Source organism: Eutrigla gurnardus (assembly GCF_963514095.1).
Source record: "Eutrigla gurnardus genome assembly, chromosome: 22".
In the NCBI taxonomy this organism is placed as follows: Eukaryota; Metazoa; Chordata; class Actinopteri; order Perciformes; family Triglidae; genus Eutrigla; species Eutrigla gurnardus.
Window position 1 is genome coordinate 542,501 of NC_139933.1, and position 17,500 is coordinate 560,000.

General features: G+C 49.0%; 1 protein-coding gene across 1 annotated transcript in view; it reads right to left on the reverse strand.

The window, feature by feature from the left end:
• Positions 1 to 17,500, reverse strand: part of snx29 (sorting nexin 29) — a 66,424-nt gene that overhangs the window by 28,250 nt on the left and 20,674 nt on the right. Inside the window, exon 14 of the mRNA XM_084040556.1 lies at positions 15,168 to 15,253. Within this exon, the coding sequence (XP_083896682.1) occupies positions 15,168 to 15,253 (86 nt within the window). The remainder of the gene's footprint in view (positions 1 to 15,167; positions 15,254 to 17,500) is intronic.

Consider the following 17,500-nt stretch of genomic DNA (forward strand, 5'->3'; position numbering starts at 1 on the left):
TTAAGGAAGGGACCCGGATGGGGGTGTGGACGGGATGATAACGGCGGCGTCAGGAAGCGGGACGGAGGCCGGCACACTCCACTACGCTGCTGCTGCGGCGTCCATTAGCGGCGAGGTCACACGGCTCTGCGTCGGGACCCGGGCCGCGGCGAGCCCTGAATAAAACATGTGGCGGTCCACGGCGGGGTTGATCCTCGTAACAGCGGCCACGCCGCCGTGACATTGGGCTGTTTGGGCCTCGTCTTCCAGATGGGATCCTCCATCTCCTCCCTCCTAGCTCCTCCATCCTTTCTTCTCCCTGTCCTCCTCCATCCTTTCTTCTTCCTGTCCTCCTCCATCCTTTCTTCTACTGCGTTAAAGAAACATGTCCTTGTTGTTGTGGCGTCCTCGGTGAGTATTGATCTAGTTTCTCTTTGTTGCGTCTTTCTTTCAAACTCCGATACTCATTTATGCAACCTTCATTCATGCTCGTTCCTCCACACCGGTCTACCTTTGAACCCCCCCCCACCATTACTATTCATCCTCCTCCTCCTCGTCTTCCTCTCATCATTTAATGTATTATTTTTCATCTCGTATCAATCTTTCATTGCCATTCTACTTGGCAGCAGCATCATCGTTCCACCGATACAGTGTTTTAATCACGCTGTGAAGGACTTTACTGCATGCATATCAATGGAAACACACACACATATCTACACACACCTACACACACACATATATACACACACCTACACACACACATATCTACACACACCTACACACACACATCTACACACACACATCTACACACACACACACACACACACACACACACACCTACACACACACACACACACACACACATATCTACACACACACACATCTACACACACACACACATATCTACACACACATCTACACACACCTACACACACATCTACACACACACACACACACACACACACATATCTACACACACCTACACACATCTACACACACACACACATCTACACACACACACACACACACACACATCTACACACACACACACACACACAAACACCTAAACACACACACACACACACATATCTACACTCAAACACACACACACACACACACACACACACACACACACACACACACACACACACACACACACACACACACACATATCTACACTCAAACACACACACACACACACACACACACACACACACACACACACACACACACACACACACACACACACACACACACACACACACAGAGACTGTGTGTGTAACGACCTGCTCCTACTAAAGTCCACACACTTGATCAATAATGGAAATAGTTGCTCCCTCATCAATAAATGAGTTCAAACAGCAGCTGGATGTTTACCAATTAGAGTCCAGGACTGATCTGGGAGCAGCTTCCTTTCCGTGACATTCTGGGTCCATGTTTACACGTGTCCACTAATGATGACATCACAGCGTTGGCTGGAGGCAGAACACAGGAAACACCGGAGGCCAACACCGAGCAGCGCTGCCAAATCCATATCACACGCGTTTGAAAACGGCAACATCAGCAAAACATCTCTGAGCGGCAGAGAAACTGCTGCTCATATTTTAGCGTTCTCATCTGCTGACCTCCTCAGCCTCTAGAGCTGCTGCAGACTCATTATTAGTTACCAACGCCTGAACTATCTTCTACCAAACATCTACCATCTCCTTCCAGAGGGGATGAGGAGATCCTTCTATCTCCTTCCATAGGGGATGAGGAGATCCTTCTATCTCCTTCCATAGGGGATGAGGAGATCCTTCCATCTCCTTCCAGAGGAGATGAGGAGATGCTTCCATCTCCTATCTCCTTCCAGAGGTGACGAGGAGATTCTTCCATCTCCTTCAGGAGGTGACGAGGAGATTCTTCCATCTCCTTCCAGAGGTGACGAGGAGATCCTTCCATCTCCTTCCAGAGGAGATGAGGAGATCCTTCCATCTCCTTCCAGAGAGGATGAGGAGATCCTTCCATCTCTTTCCATCTCCTTCCAGAGGTGATGAGGAGATCCTTCAATCTCCTTCCAGAGGGGATGAGGAGATCCTTCTATCTCCTTCCATAGGGGATGAGGAGATCCTTCCATCTCCTTCCATAGGTGATGAGGAGATCCTTCAATCTCCTTCCAGAGAGGATGAGGAGATGCTTCCATCTCCTTCCAGAGGGGATGAGGAGATCCTTCGATCACATGATGTGACAGAGCAGCTGCTCCATACGACCCTGTGATGTCACAGAGCAGCGGAGGACCCAGAAGCAGTGGTGACTGAGGGATCAGGAGCAGCAGACAGGAAGTGGAGGGCAGAGGTGGCAGGTTGGTGTCGATGGTGCTCGTTAGCGTACAAGCCCTCCGCCGCTGTGACCTCATCAACAGGTGTGGAATGACTTCATCCCACGCTGACAGACCCTCCCCTCCGTTCTCTCCCCTCTTCTTCACGTGCATCATTAGTCAGAGCCTTTATCCAATCAGGGAGCTGCTCCGGCGTCCCCCCCCGCTCCGAGGTCAGGCCGCGGCACAGCGGAGCGAGATGTCTTTCCAGACGGTTTAACAGTGTACATCTCATTTCCTCACAGGCCATTACTGTAAATCTGCATTAGGGAGGCCTGTCGGGGGGGCAGAGACCCGGACGGCGTGCTGGAGGACACACTGCCATCTACGGGTAGAAGACCTGCAGTCCCCTCCCACTCCATCAGTCATCACACACACACGGGTCTCATCTGCTGCTGGGAGGAAACAATGCAATCTGCTGAGTCAGCGCATCGTTAAATAGACAATTAACAGCCAAATCACAACTAAAGGAATAATCCATCCAACAATAACTCAAACAATGTTACATCGAGGCCTTCTCCGTCACCGGCTGACACGGCATATCTCCCATCATGCTGATCCTGGATTCTGATCCTGGATCCTGGATCCTGATGGTCCAGAGCTGCAATTCAACGGCCATTAGTTTTGGTTGGAAGTAGCCACATCCTCCTCTTTCTCTCAGCACATAACCAGCGGTTGAATGATCGCCATGACGACGCTTGCTGACACCTCGGGCCGCAAAAACAAAACCACCTCAACTCCCCGAGTTCCTAAACAAACAAACAACAAGGTTATTTAATCACCGCGTGAGCCAATTAGGGAGGAGATGAGACGCTATTAACAGGCGGAGGTTAGGACGTGGCTAATCACTGGAGGTGACAGGACGTCTCCATCAACTGCACCACCTGCTCCTCCACAAACAACATCCGTTCTGGAAGCTTCTCACCTCCAGACAGCTCAGTGAGCCGACGCCGATACGTTGATACACACACACACACACACACACTCTCTCTCTCTCTCTCTCTCTCTCTCTCTCTCTCTCACACACACACACACACTCTCTCTCACTCTCTCTCTCACACACACACACACACACACACACACACACACACACACACACACACACACACACACACACACACACACACACACACACACACACACACACACACACACACACACACACACACACACACACACACACTCTCTCTCTCTCTCACACACACACACACACACACACACACACACACACACACACACACACACACACACACACACACACACACACACACACACACACACACACACACACACACACACACACACACACACGCTCTTCCAGGAAGTAACCTTTTTTCCCACATTCATATTTCCACGAGGAGGAAAAGGCTGAAGGGAAAAGCACTTCAGAAGATGCCGAGGATGAAAGGGCTGAGTGGAGCTCAGACACTCTGAAGTGTACATTTGTGGATTTCTCTCTTTCCCACGACTTCCTCCGTTACCGATATCAGCCGCTACAGCTGCTTCCTCCCGGGGTCAAAGGTCCCGGAAGACCATCAAATATAAATACGCAGCCTCGTATTTCTGCCGCCACATCCACTCTACATCAGCGAGGGTTGTTAATGCGACGGGAAGGAGGAGGAGGAGGAGGATAAACGTGAGGGAAGATGAGAGGAAACGTAAATGAAAGGAGAGAGAGAGAGAGAGAGAGAGAGAGAGAGAGAGAGAGAGAGAGAGAGAGAGATTGCATGAGGTGTTAAATATTTCAATCACAGATTGGTTGCTATGAAAATGCGTTTGATCCGGACTCCAAAGGACTTTTACAAAACAAGCATTTCTTTGAGTTGGCTGCAGCACAGTGGGATCCACCGAGGGAGAAAGTCCACCAGAAAGGCTCTGAAGGGGAAAAGAACGCTCCTCACTAAGTGGATTCCCTCCAAGTGAGTTATCTTCATTATGTTGGAGGAAGTTTTCATCTTTCAGCAGTTTTGTTCTCATTGAAAGATCAAAAGACGCCGTGGGTTCGGCCTGGATATGAAGTTCTGGGGACGTGCTCACTTTTTAAGGACGTAATTTAATCAGAGTTTTCCAATCAGAGGGGGGGGCCTCCTGGTTTCAGAGTCAACATTAACGAACCACAGCGTCTGATGGAGGGAGAACTGTAAAACATTCAGGTTTTGAACAACAGTTTATGGTTCAGTGTGAGGAAGGTTTCCCAGAAGTTTGCTTTTTAGAACGTACACAATTTCAGTATCTTTGCTTATTTTAGGTTTTGGTTTATTTGTTTAAAATCAATCTGAAACCATCTCTGTGATGCAATTAAAAGGCTGCAATCGGATTGTTTGCATTAGTGAACGTTGATGATGTAAGACGAGAGTAAGAGTCTGTGGACTGTGATGCTAAAAACAACCACAGATCAAGATAATCTGGAAACCCATTCATCTGAACTAATATCAGAATCAGACGGTGAGCCAGAACACAAATTAGATTCATCTCACATTCACTGTTCATGCAGATCTCTATTCAGGTCTGGATCACAGCGGCTTAGACGAATCCTGGATCAGGGTCCAGAACCAGTGAACATGGACCAAATCCACTGAAACTCCAGTATTTTATATTCCATAGAGATCCCTAGTAGAGGCTTGTATATATATATATATATATATATATATAAAATATTTGTATTCAGACTGCAGAGCTCCAAAACCATCAGCATCAAAGAGAAGCAGAGTAACATTTAATCACCATGGCAACACCGAGCATCCACCGACAACCAGAGTCAAGTTATTCCTGTTCAGGTCAGGACTCTGAATTTCATTTCAAACTTGAATTCTTTTTTTTTTTTGTGGAATGAAATATTAAAACCTAATGATGCTGCAGCTGTTCTGCATCGCAGGGAGATGAAATCATGTTTGGACAAATATGTGGAGGCACGTTATAGATTTGTACAAGACGTACCTTCAATGGAAAAATACACAACAATATACCATCAGTTAAAAAGAGATAAAAGTGAGTCTCAAGAAGAAGCTGGGGGCCCAGACAGACTGTCAATGAGGGGCCGGGGGCCCTAAGTGGGGCTCTGCTCGAGGATCAGGCTCACATCGGAGATCAGGGAGCCGGAGCATGAAGGCTTTAAAACAACTTTAGAAACAACTTTAAATCTGAAAATCAATTCTCAAACTCACAGGTTACCTGCCGAGAACGGAGAGGATTAAAGGTCTCTCTACGACAGTCGACGTCTGGGAGATCCATGATGCTTCACATGTCTCGCTAACGTTAGCCTGTCTCGCTAACGTTAGCCTGTCTTGCTAACGTTGGCCCGTCTCGCTAACGTTGGCCTGTCTCGCTAACGTTAGCCTGTCTTGCTAACGTTGGCCCGTCTCGCTAACGTTGGCCTGTCTCGCTAACGTTAGCCTGTCTTGCTAACGTTGGCCCGTCTCGCTATAATTAGCCTGTCTCGCTAACGTTAGCCTGTCTTGCTAACGTTGGCCCGTCTCGCTAACGTTGGCCTGTCTCACTAACGTTGGCCTGTCTCACTAACGTTGGCCTGTCTCACTAACGTTAGCCTGTCTCGCTAACGTTGGCCTGTCTCGCTATCGTTGGCCTGTCTCGCTAACGTTGGCCTGTCTCGCTAACATTAGCCTGTCTTGCTAACGTTGGCCCGTCTCGCTAACGTTGGCCTGTCTCGCTAACGTTAGCCCGTCTCGCTAACGTTGGCCCGTCTCGCTAACGTTGGCCCGTCTCGCTAACATTAGCCCGTCTTGCTAACGTTGGCCCGTCTCGCTAACATTAGCCTGTCTCGCTAACGTTGGCCCGTCTCGCTAACATTAGCCCGTCTTGCCTCTTAGATGCAGGATTAGGTTGTTTATGGAGCCGGCTGTTATCAGCACATTAACAAGGAACAATCAGACATTAGTCAAACACACACACACACACACACACAGCTGAAGTGTGTGTGGAGGGGAGGGGGGGATAAAGAGATGGGGATTTGCTGGTGGCTCTGATCCAGGAGAGAGTTTCGGGGACTCGGAGGCTCCGTGGGGTTTGAAGAAGAGGAAAAAAGGCTGTGAGGAGCGCGGATAGTTATCTGTGTAAGACTCTAAATATTCATATCCAAATCCCAGCGGTGCTCCAAAAGAGAAAACGAAAACTCATAATCAAGCCGAGACGCATCACTCAGAACAGATTACTCCCACATGTTTGGAGACGAAGAGAGTTATTCTTTTGTGCTGAGCAGCGTCCTCGGCTTCCTTGAAAGGCACTCCAACTAAATGGGTTATTGTTGTTGTTATCATTATTATTATTATTATTATTCCAGAACTGCTGCTGAGAACATTATACTAGACTGTATGTGACTCCCTGCCGTCTCCTCAGCTAACATGCTCAATGAACCAGCGTCATCAGTCACGGCGTCGTGGGTTTGACCTCCGCGTTGTCGTCTGCATGTAATCTCTCCAATCAAAGAGGAACTCATCAGTCTGCACTCACTGGATCACTTTCACTGGGTCACTTTCACTGGACCCCTTCCACTGGGTCACTTCCACTGGATCACTTCCACTGGATCACTTTCACTGGACCACTTCTACTGGAGCACTTCCCCTGGATCACTTCCACTGGGTCACTTTCACTGGGTCACTTTCACTGGACCACTTTCACTGGATCACTTCTACTGGAACACTTCCCCTGGATCACTTCCACTGGGTCACTTCCACTGGGTCACTTTCACTGGACCCCTTCCACTGGGTCACTTCCACTGGGTCACTTTCACTGGGTCACATCCACTGGATCACTTCCACTGGGTCACTTTCACTGGGTCACATCCACTGGATCACTTTCACTGGATCACTTTCACTGGATCACTTCCACTAGATCACTTTCACTGGATCACTTCTACTGGAACACTTCCCCTGGATCACTTCCACTGGGTCACTTCCACTGGGTCACTTTCACTGGACCCCTTCCACTGGGTCACTTCCACTGGGTCACTTTCACTGGGTCACATCCACTGGATCACTTTCACTGGATCACTTTCACTGGATCACTTCCACTAGATCACTTTCACTGGATCACTTTCACTGGGTCACTTTCACTGGAACACTTCCACTGGATCACTTTCACTGGGTCACTTTCCCTGGGTCACTTTCCCTGGATCACTTTCACTGGATCACTTCCACTGGATCACTTCCACTGGATCACTTTCACTGGATCACTTTCACTGGATCACTTCCACTGGATCACTTTCCCAGGGTCACACCAGGAGGATTAGGAAGGTATTACTTTCCAAACATGAAGTTGAACGGCTTTCACGTCTCAGCTCAACATTTAACTTGACATGAAATATTTCACCAAGTTTATTCGTGCTTAATCGTCACTTTCATCATTCTCCCGTCAAACCGTGAAAAGCGTTCCCAGAGTGTTGACGTTGGCGTAAACGTCTGGTGGCGGGTTTCTTCCTGAAGCCCGTTAAAGAGGCTCCTCATCAGGAATAAAGACTTCCTCTAATATCTGAAGAAATCGCTGCAGGCTTCTGAAATATAACGTGAACCTTCTCGGGAAAAGACGAGATGAATCAATTGTACAACAACAACAAAGGCTGTACACTCAACGAGAGAGGCAACCGTTCTGACATCTAGCAATTAAACTGATCGGCGGATGGGATTCGTCCCAATCCGTCAAACTGATGAGCGATTGATCTGAATGTACGTTCTCTTTGTGGTGATTAATCAGCTGTCAGACGACCTGAAGGGAAGCGTTTGAAGAGGTTTCACTGCTGATGCTGGCGTTTTCCACCTGACATCAGGAAACGGAGAGAAACATTTAACACAACAGGGATTCAGCCGGCGTCAGCTGTCTGAAGCCGTCGACATCACAATTACCTTCCACGTTCAAACTAACGCCTTCAAACCACACGTTTGAAACCGCGTCTCATTTAGAAAACGTCTGTTCTTATTATTTCAAATTAAAGACCAGGAAAGATGAAAGTTAACTAAATGACACGATGCTGCTTTTCTGGGCAGAAGATGAAAATACCCAGAACGTTCCTGTACACACCTGATATCAGGTATCAGATATCTGATATCTGATACCTGATATCTGATACCAGATACCTGATATCTGATATTCAATACCAGATACCTGATACCAGATACCTGATACCAGTATCTGATACCAGATACCAGATACCTGATACCTGACGATGCTAACAAGGGGAAGGACAATGAGACAGATGCTCCCACAGTTTCATTATGAACTCTGCGTGGGACGCCGGAGGTCGGCTGTGATAAATATCCCCCTCGGTCCCACCAAGCCGGTGACATCACCGCCACTAACATACCCTTGTAATCCTCTGCCCCCTACCCAGAGTGCATTGCAACAACTGAGAGGAGGTGTGGAAATCTGTGGGACGGTGGCAGGAATCTGATATTCAGCTGCTGTCCTGATTAAAAACAAGCGACTGGTCACTTAACACCTCAAACTCTCCTTCTGTACGTCGGGAAACACCCCGACTATCGCTCCACCGCACGCCGCCGCAGGAGAAACAAGTGTCGAATTTAAACAGCGGCTGCCGTGTCGCGGCGCTCTGCCTTTAGCTCTCTGAGACCCAAAAGGCTGATGAAGTCGGAGCTGAGGCTCTGTAGTCATCAGTGTGGGAAGTCATGCAGTTAATGAGCGGCTAGTCCAGCCTCCGCTAATATAGAACCAGTTAGTTCCTACGCTTGGTTGGGAGGGCAGGCAGGCCAAGCCGGGATCAGAGCTAATCATTCCCTACAGAGGTGGGAGGCAGGTGGGGGAGGGGAGGGGGAGACGGGAGAGGAAATGTGAAAAAGAGATGTGTGCTCAGACTGTAGATAAGAAGTGGACCTGGTCACCATGACGACACCCACTGGTTTGTGGACTACAATTTTTAAGCCTCAAGTTCCACATCTAAGTTTTTGGCAACCAGAAGTGACTTGAGAGGGCGGAGCTACACACAACCATCACTAACATGTGACAGTGAATGTTAATTACCTAAAACACATTTTGAAAGGGTTAAAGGTGTCAACAAGGATGACGCCGCGTCAATGACCTGTCAATCAGGAGGTTGCCCCGCCCCCTAAAGCATCCCCTGCTCTCTGGTCTGAGGACTCAACATGGACCATAAAGTACTGAATGAGTAAATGTGTGGATACAAAACACCCAGAGGCAAGAGATGATGTGAATCTCAGCCTCTCCTCCCTCTCCTTTCCTTAATCCAGCCCCGAGACGCCTCTCTGCATTACGAAGCTTCCAGAGGATTCAACAAATATTAGAACCGTCCTCCTTAAATTGACGGTCTCTCACATTTTGCACACAATGAAAAGCTTGAAAATCCCTCTGCACCTGCTGTAAGCTCTCCCCTGATCCTTTTTCAAGATGCTTTCATAGTTGAAACAAAGATCTGAGCTTTTTCCCTGTTTGGGATATTGTAGGGAGTAAGTTCATATTCACAACAAGCTGAATGTACTGAAAACGACTTGGTCAGGTGACCCGACACTTCCTGTCCTCAGCTGCAGGGTGATCAGGGTGGATCAGTTAATTTTATGGGTTTCAGCTCCACAGACAACACCAACTGTCATCTAGTGAACTGAGACGGGGTCAGAGGTCATCAGCTGTGAGATGGTGGACAGACAGCTTTACAATCAGCAGCAGCTGATGATGTCATGCTGATGCTGAGGGTACAAACCGGTGTCAAAGAGCATCTAAATACGCTGGGAGACCGCCGACCCCAAAACATTCTATTCATCTCTTAGAAAGGAGATCTGTGATGTTTGTGTGACGGATGCCGGGAAGCTACGAGCCAAAGAGAGGCGTCACATGGGCAGCCTCTCTCCGGGGGCGGCGGCCGAGGTGACACCCAGCAGGCCGCTGGGCCGAGATGATTAAAATGTTCATTAACGCCGGGCCATCCAGGTGATGAAACCTGCCACGCCCCCTGCTGGAGGTGACCTGTGAGATCCGATATGAACCACCTGCTTCCACCTGTGACGGAGCAGCACGCCGCGCCACCTGCAGCCAATCAGAGCAAGAGATGAAGAGTCCATCGCACCTTCCAGATGGTAGACACGCCCGATCTGTCGGACGCAGCGAGCCGCTGTGATGCGTTGTGATGCGTGGGCGCAATTAAGTCCAGATCACACAGAGCATGACTCATCGATTTACTGACCGGGACGTTAATAACTTCATAAACTACCACACACACACACACACACACACACACACACACACACACACACACACACACACACACACACACACACACACACACACACACACACACACACACACACACACACACACACACGATGAAAGTTAACTGCACATAAACACACATAGCTTAATAATAATGATAATAATAATAATGATAATAATAATAATAATAATAATAATGATAATAATAATAATAATAATAATAATAATAATAATAATAATAATAATGATCATAATAATGCTGCCCCCCGGCCTGCTTTTCTCACCCTGACCCCCGAACACACTCAGCTACTCATTAATTAACAAGTAATGAAAGTCCACCTCCATAATTACAAACACACACCATGTTGTTACAGAAAGCCTGAACCACGCACATCCTCCGTTTTAATATGAACATGCAAACACACTTCACACCTCTATGTGCACACACACACACACACACACACACACACACACACACACACACACACACACACACACACACACACACACACACACACACACACACACACACACACACACACACACACACACACACACACACCTGACCTCCCGAGGCCTGACAAGGGCAGCGTGGCACACAGAGGGCCGATAAAGCCAGATGCCTGCGTGTAATGAATAATAAATAAATTAGTAACACACTCCTCTCAGGCCGGCGGACGCTCTCGATCACTCATGAGGTCGCCGGCCGTTGGAGGGGGAGGAGGAGGAGGCCGAGGAGCAGCTTATTGGCTTTTAAACGCCGTGTAATCCGTTTCTTTACTGCAGATGAAGAAGAAGCGGCTGTTTGTGGGTGAATTAAACACGTACGCAGCGACAAGCAAAAACAAGCAGAATTAATCTCAGTGCAGGTGTGCTGGGGGGGTAATGTAGTTTAGTTTGAAGGTGTTTACACACATAAGTGGGTATAAATCATAAATATGTATCTCTGAGAGACAGAAGCATTCATATCTTCAGGTCACTGGTTCCACAGGGCGGAGTTTTAATGGAGGATGGAGTGTAGATCCCAATGAGAGGACGGAGAGTCACAGAGCAGATAATAGAGAGAGAGGACTCCATCTCACCACACCAGCTGACCTCTGACCTCTTATCGATCTCCTCCACAGTCCTCAGCAAGCACTTCACAGGTTAATAACTCCTGATCCCCATCACCGGCAGGTCATAGAGATATATAGATATATAAAGACAGAACGAGACAGCAAAGGTTCTCTAGATAACACTGGAGAAACCAGGACACAAGACCTGATCCCAGACCACCTGATCCCAGACCAGCGTTCCCCATCAACACAAAACCTGATCCCAGACCACCTGATCCCAGACCAGCGTTCCCCATCAACACAAGACCTGATCCCAGACCACCTGATCCCAGACCAGCGCTTCCCATCAACACTAGACCTGATCCCAGACCACCTGATCCCAGACCAGCGTTCCCCATCAACACTAGACCTGATCCCAGACCACCTGATCCCAGACCAGCGCTTCCCATCAACACTAGACCTGATCCCAGACCACCTGATCCCAGACCAGCGTTCCCCATCAACACTAGACCTGATCCCAGACCACCTGATCCCAGACCAGCGCTTCCCATCAACACTAGACCTGATCCCAGACCACCTCCCAGACCACCTGATCCCAGACCAGCATTCCCCATCAACACTAGACCTGATCCCAGACCACCTGATCCCAGACCAGAGCTTCCCATCAACACTAGACCTGATCACAGACCACCTCCCAGACAACCTGATCCCAGACCAGCGCTTCCCATCAACACTAGACCTGATCACAGACCACCTCCCAGACCACCTGATCCCAGACCAGCACTTCCCATCAACACTAGACCTGATCCCAGACCACCTGATCCCAGACCAGCGCTTCCCATCAACACTAGACCTGATCCCAGACCACCTGATCCCAGACCAGAGCTTCCCATCAACACTAGACCTGATCCCAGACCACCTGATCCCAGACCAGCGCTTCCCATCAACACTAGACCTGATCCCAGACCACCTGATCCCAGACCAGCACTTCCCATCAACACTAGACCTGATCCCAGACCACCTGATCCCAGACCAGCGCTTCCCATCAACACTAGACCTGATCCCAGACCACCTGATCCCAGACCAGAGCTTCCCATCAACACTAGACCTGATCCCAGACCACCTGATCCCAGACCAGCGCTTCCCATCAACACTAGACCTGATCCCAGACCACCTGATCCCAGACCAGAGCTTCCCATCAACACTAGACCTGATCCCAGACCACCTGATCCCAGACCAGCGCTTCCCATCAACACTAGACCTGATCCCAGACCACCTGATCCCAGACCAGAGCTTCCCATCAACACTAGACCTGATCCCAGACCACCTGATCCCAGACCAGCGCTTCCCATCAACACTAGACCTGATCCCAGACCACCTGATCCCAGACCAGAGCTTCCCATCAACACTAGACCTGATCACAGACCACCTGATTCCAGACCAATCATCACTAGGCTAAAAGACTCTTTCACACTAGTGTTATGACACACACACACACACACACACTGTAACACACACACTGTAACACACACACACACACCAGAGAGGGAAACCCCCCGAACGCTCGCAGACAGACGAGCATCACGCAACAATTATGGCTGCTCTGAAACAGAGAAGTGTATTATGGGATGGTGGCGGGCTGACGGCGCCGAGGAGATCACGGCGGCGGCGGCGCTTTCAGCCGACAGGAAGCTTTGAACGAGGCAGCTGATCACGGGAATCATCCTCACGGCACATGAAGACGCTGCTCGGGAAGAAATCTGACTTTCTTTTTCTTTTTACTGCCTTAAACTGCTCTCTCTCACACACACACACTGTAACACACACACACACACACACACACACACACACTGTAACACACACTGTAACACACACACACACACACACACTGTAACACACACACACACACACACACACACACACACACACACACTGTAACACACACTGTAACACACACACACACACTGTAACACACACACACACACACACACTGTAACACACACACACACACACACACACACACACTCACACACACACACACTGTTACACACACACACACACACACTCACACACACTCTCACACACACACACACACACACACACACACACTGTAACACACACACACACTCACACACACACACACACACACACTGTAACACACACACACACACACACACACACACTGTAACACACACACACTCACACTCTCTCACACACACACATCAAAGTGCGATGGAACGGCGCATCATTAGCAGCAGAAGACAGAAGCGAGGGAGGATGAAATCATTTAGACGCCACGGCGGAGAGAGATTACTACGCCTGTCAGGGTGGGGGGGGGAGGGGGGAGGGGGGAGAGAGAGAGAGAGAGAGAGAGAGAGAGGGCACTGGTGATGGTGGGATGAAAACATGATGAAGGTAAAAACAACAAACAGCTGAACCTGTTTGTCAATGAGGTTCAGCCGGGTGCTGGCTACTTCCTGAAACGTGAAGCTGCTGTTTTCAACATGACGGGTGTGTTAACGGGAGAACTCCATCTGCAGGGTTCCTCCACCTTCTCCAGTCACATTCAAGCACTTATCAAGCATTTCCAGGTGCATTTCCATGCTTTTCCAGCCCCTTCCAGCTGTGGTAAACTCCATATTTGTACCAATCCAATGGTCAGTATTCAGTCTACTTATGATGTCACTTGTTCATCACATTAAATGAGATGTTATTGTCCTCTAAACAACCAACATGATGTTTGGAGACAGCTTTTTACAGAAGGACCACAAATGAAAGGAAAACTAATTCCACTAACAGATCCACAGAAATATAATCACCAACTATTTTCATCATCTGTTCATCATCAAAAGTCATTTTTCATAAAGAAATGTCAGAAAATGCTGTTTTCAGTCCCTCAGATATGGAGATCTTCTTTTCTCTGTTCTATCATAGATGTCATCACATACAACACACATTTATAGACCTTTATTCTACATCCAAGACCTTTTCAAACCTTTCCAGCAGCCGTACCGACCCGTCTTAATAACCATATCAGATATTATGTACATATCCTTTCTCCTGGATGTCTGGACCGTGAGATCTAAATATGTAGTTTTATCTCTCTATGTTTCTGCCTCAGCGATCAGATGGAAACCACAGATCCACGCTGAGTTTAGGATTCATTTCACTGAACTCGTTGTTTTGACTCTTTAGTAGAATAAATCATTACCTTCATATTGCAGCGTTGCCTCTCGGCCTCGCAAACACAGGAGCCTCCGGGGCATCACAGATAACTGCCCTCCCTTCTATCCCCCACAATGCAATTAGCCGTTATGTGCCCTCCGTAATCTGCCATGTTCATTATATTTGCCTTTGATACAGCGGGGGAATTATCTCTCCAGCCTTTACACAGCACCGCTCACATCCCCACGGCAACACGGGGAACAAAGCCAAAGTTATCAAATCTACCCGAAAACACTAAGAAGGAGGCGTGAGAGAAAGAGGTGAGTCATCAGAGTCCAGAGTCTGATCTGAGACCAGCAGGACCCTGTGTGTGTGTGTGTGTGTGTGTGTGTGTGTGTGTGTGTGTATGTGTGTGTGTGATTTACCATCATTGCCCTGGCTTCCCTCTCTCTTCAGCATCTGCACCGCCCCCACATACTTCTTCAACTGGACCTTCAGGACCTCGTTCTCCCTGCAACACACACACACACACAGTTTCAGACTCGTGCATCGAGAAGATAATCCTCCTGACTGGTCGTCTGTATTTTAATAAAAAAAGGACTCATGTGACCCGGTCTGGGATCACCTGGACCTGGTCTGAGATCAGTCTCAGCTTTAGTAACTGTGTCCTAACGGGAGGAAGCGACTGCAGATTACTGTATGACATCACCCCAGAAGATGTGTGTGATGTGTGTGTGCTCATGTTTGTAAAACACTTTCATCTGTTTGACAAAAACCCTTTAGACACACGCTTCGTCAGTCAAACACCAACAGTTACTGGTTTGCAGAAACAACACAAACAAGCTGAGGATGAATCACAGAGAGGAAATCATTCTCAATATGAATTCATATCAGAAGAAATCAAGGTGCTGAAACAGCCTGTAATAAACCCTCCAACACATGCATCAACTTTATCTGCTGCTGAACGTCCAGAGGTGAGCGAGGAGCTGCAGTGCTGATCTATCAGCTGCAGGTCTACGTCTCCACAAACCCAACACACGGCCGTGTCTGGTCTACTTCACTCAGGTCTACGTCTCCACTAACCCAACACACGGCCGTGTCTGGTCTGCTTCACTCAGGTCTACGTCTCCACTAACCCAACACACGGCCGTGTCTGGTCTACTTCACTCAGGTCTACGTCTCCACTAACCCAACACACGGCCGTGTCTGGTCTATGTCATCAGGTCTAGGTCTCCACTAACCCAACACACGGCCGTGTCTGGTCTATGTCATCAGGTCTACGTCTCCACTAACCCAACACACGGCCGTGTCTGGTCTACTTCACTCAGGTCTACGTCTCCACTAACCCAACACACGGCCGTGTCTGGTCTACTTCACTCAGGTCTACGTCTCCACTAACCCAACACACGGCCGTGTCTGGTCTACTTCACTCAGGTCTACGCCTCCACTAACCCAACACACAGCCCTGTCTGGTCTACTTCACTCAGGTCTACGTCTCCACTAACCCAACACACGGCCCTGTCTGGTCTATGTCATCAGGTCTAGGTCTCCACTAACCCAACACACGGCCGTGTCTGGTCTACTTCACTCAGGTCTACGTCTCCACTAACCCAACACACGGCCCTGTCTGGTCTATGTCATCAGGTCTAGGTCTCCACTAACCCAACACACGGCCGTGTCTGGTCTACTTCACTCAGGTCTACGCCTCCACTAACCCAACACACAGCCGTGTCTGGTCTACTTCACTCAGGTCTACGTCTCCACTAACCCAACACACGGCCGTGTCTGGTCTACTTCACTCAGGTCTACGTCTCCACTAACCCAACACACGGCCCTGTCTGGTCTATGTCATCAGGTCTACGTCTCCACAAACCCAACACACGGCCGTGTCTGGTCTACGTCATCAGGTCTACGTCTCCACTAACCCAACACACGGCCGTGTCTGGTCTACGTCATCAGGTCTACGTCTCCACTAACCCAACACACGGCCGTGTCTGGTCTACTTCACTCAGGTCTACGTCTCCACTAACCCAACACACGGCCCTGTCTGGTCTATGTCATCAGGTCTAGGTCTCCACTAACCCAACACACAGCCGTGTCTGGTCTATGTCATCAGGTCTACGTCTCCACAAACCCAACACACGGCCGTGTCTGGTCTACTTCACTCAGGTCTACGTCTCCACTAACCCAACACACGGCCGTGTCTGGTCTATGTCATCAGGTCTACGTCTCCACAAACCCAACACACGGCCGTGTCTGGTCTACGTCATCAGGTCTACGTCTCCACTAACCCAACACACGGCCGTGTCTGGTCTACGTCATCAGGTCTACGTCTCCACTAACCCAACACACGGCCGTGTCTGGTCTACTTCACTCAGGTCTACGTCTCCACTAACCCAACACACGGCCCTGTCTGGTCTATGTCATCAGGTCTAGGTCTCCACTAACCCAACACACAGCCGTGTCTGGTCTATGTCATCAGGTCTACGTCTCCACTAACCCAACACACGGCCCTGTCTGGTCTACTTCACTCAGGTCTACGTCTCCACTAACCCAACACACAGCCGTGTCTGGTCTACTTCACTCAGGTCTACGTCTCCACTAACCCAACACACGGCCCTGTCTGGTCTACTTCACTCAGGTCTACGTCTCCACGAACCCAACACACGGCCGTGTCTGGTCTACGTCATCAGGTCTACGTCTCCACTAACCCAACACACAGCCGTGTCTGGTCTACGTCATCAGGTCTACGTCTCCA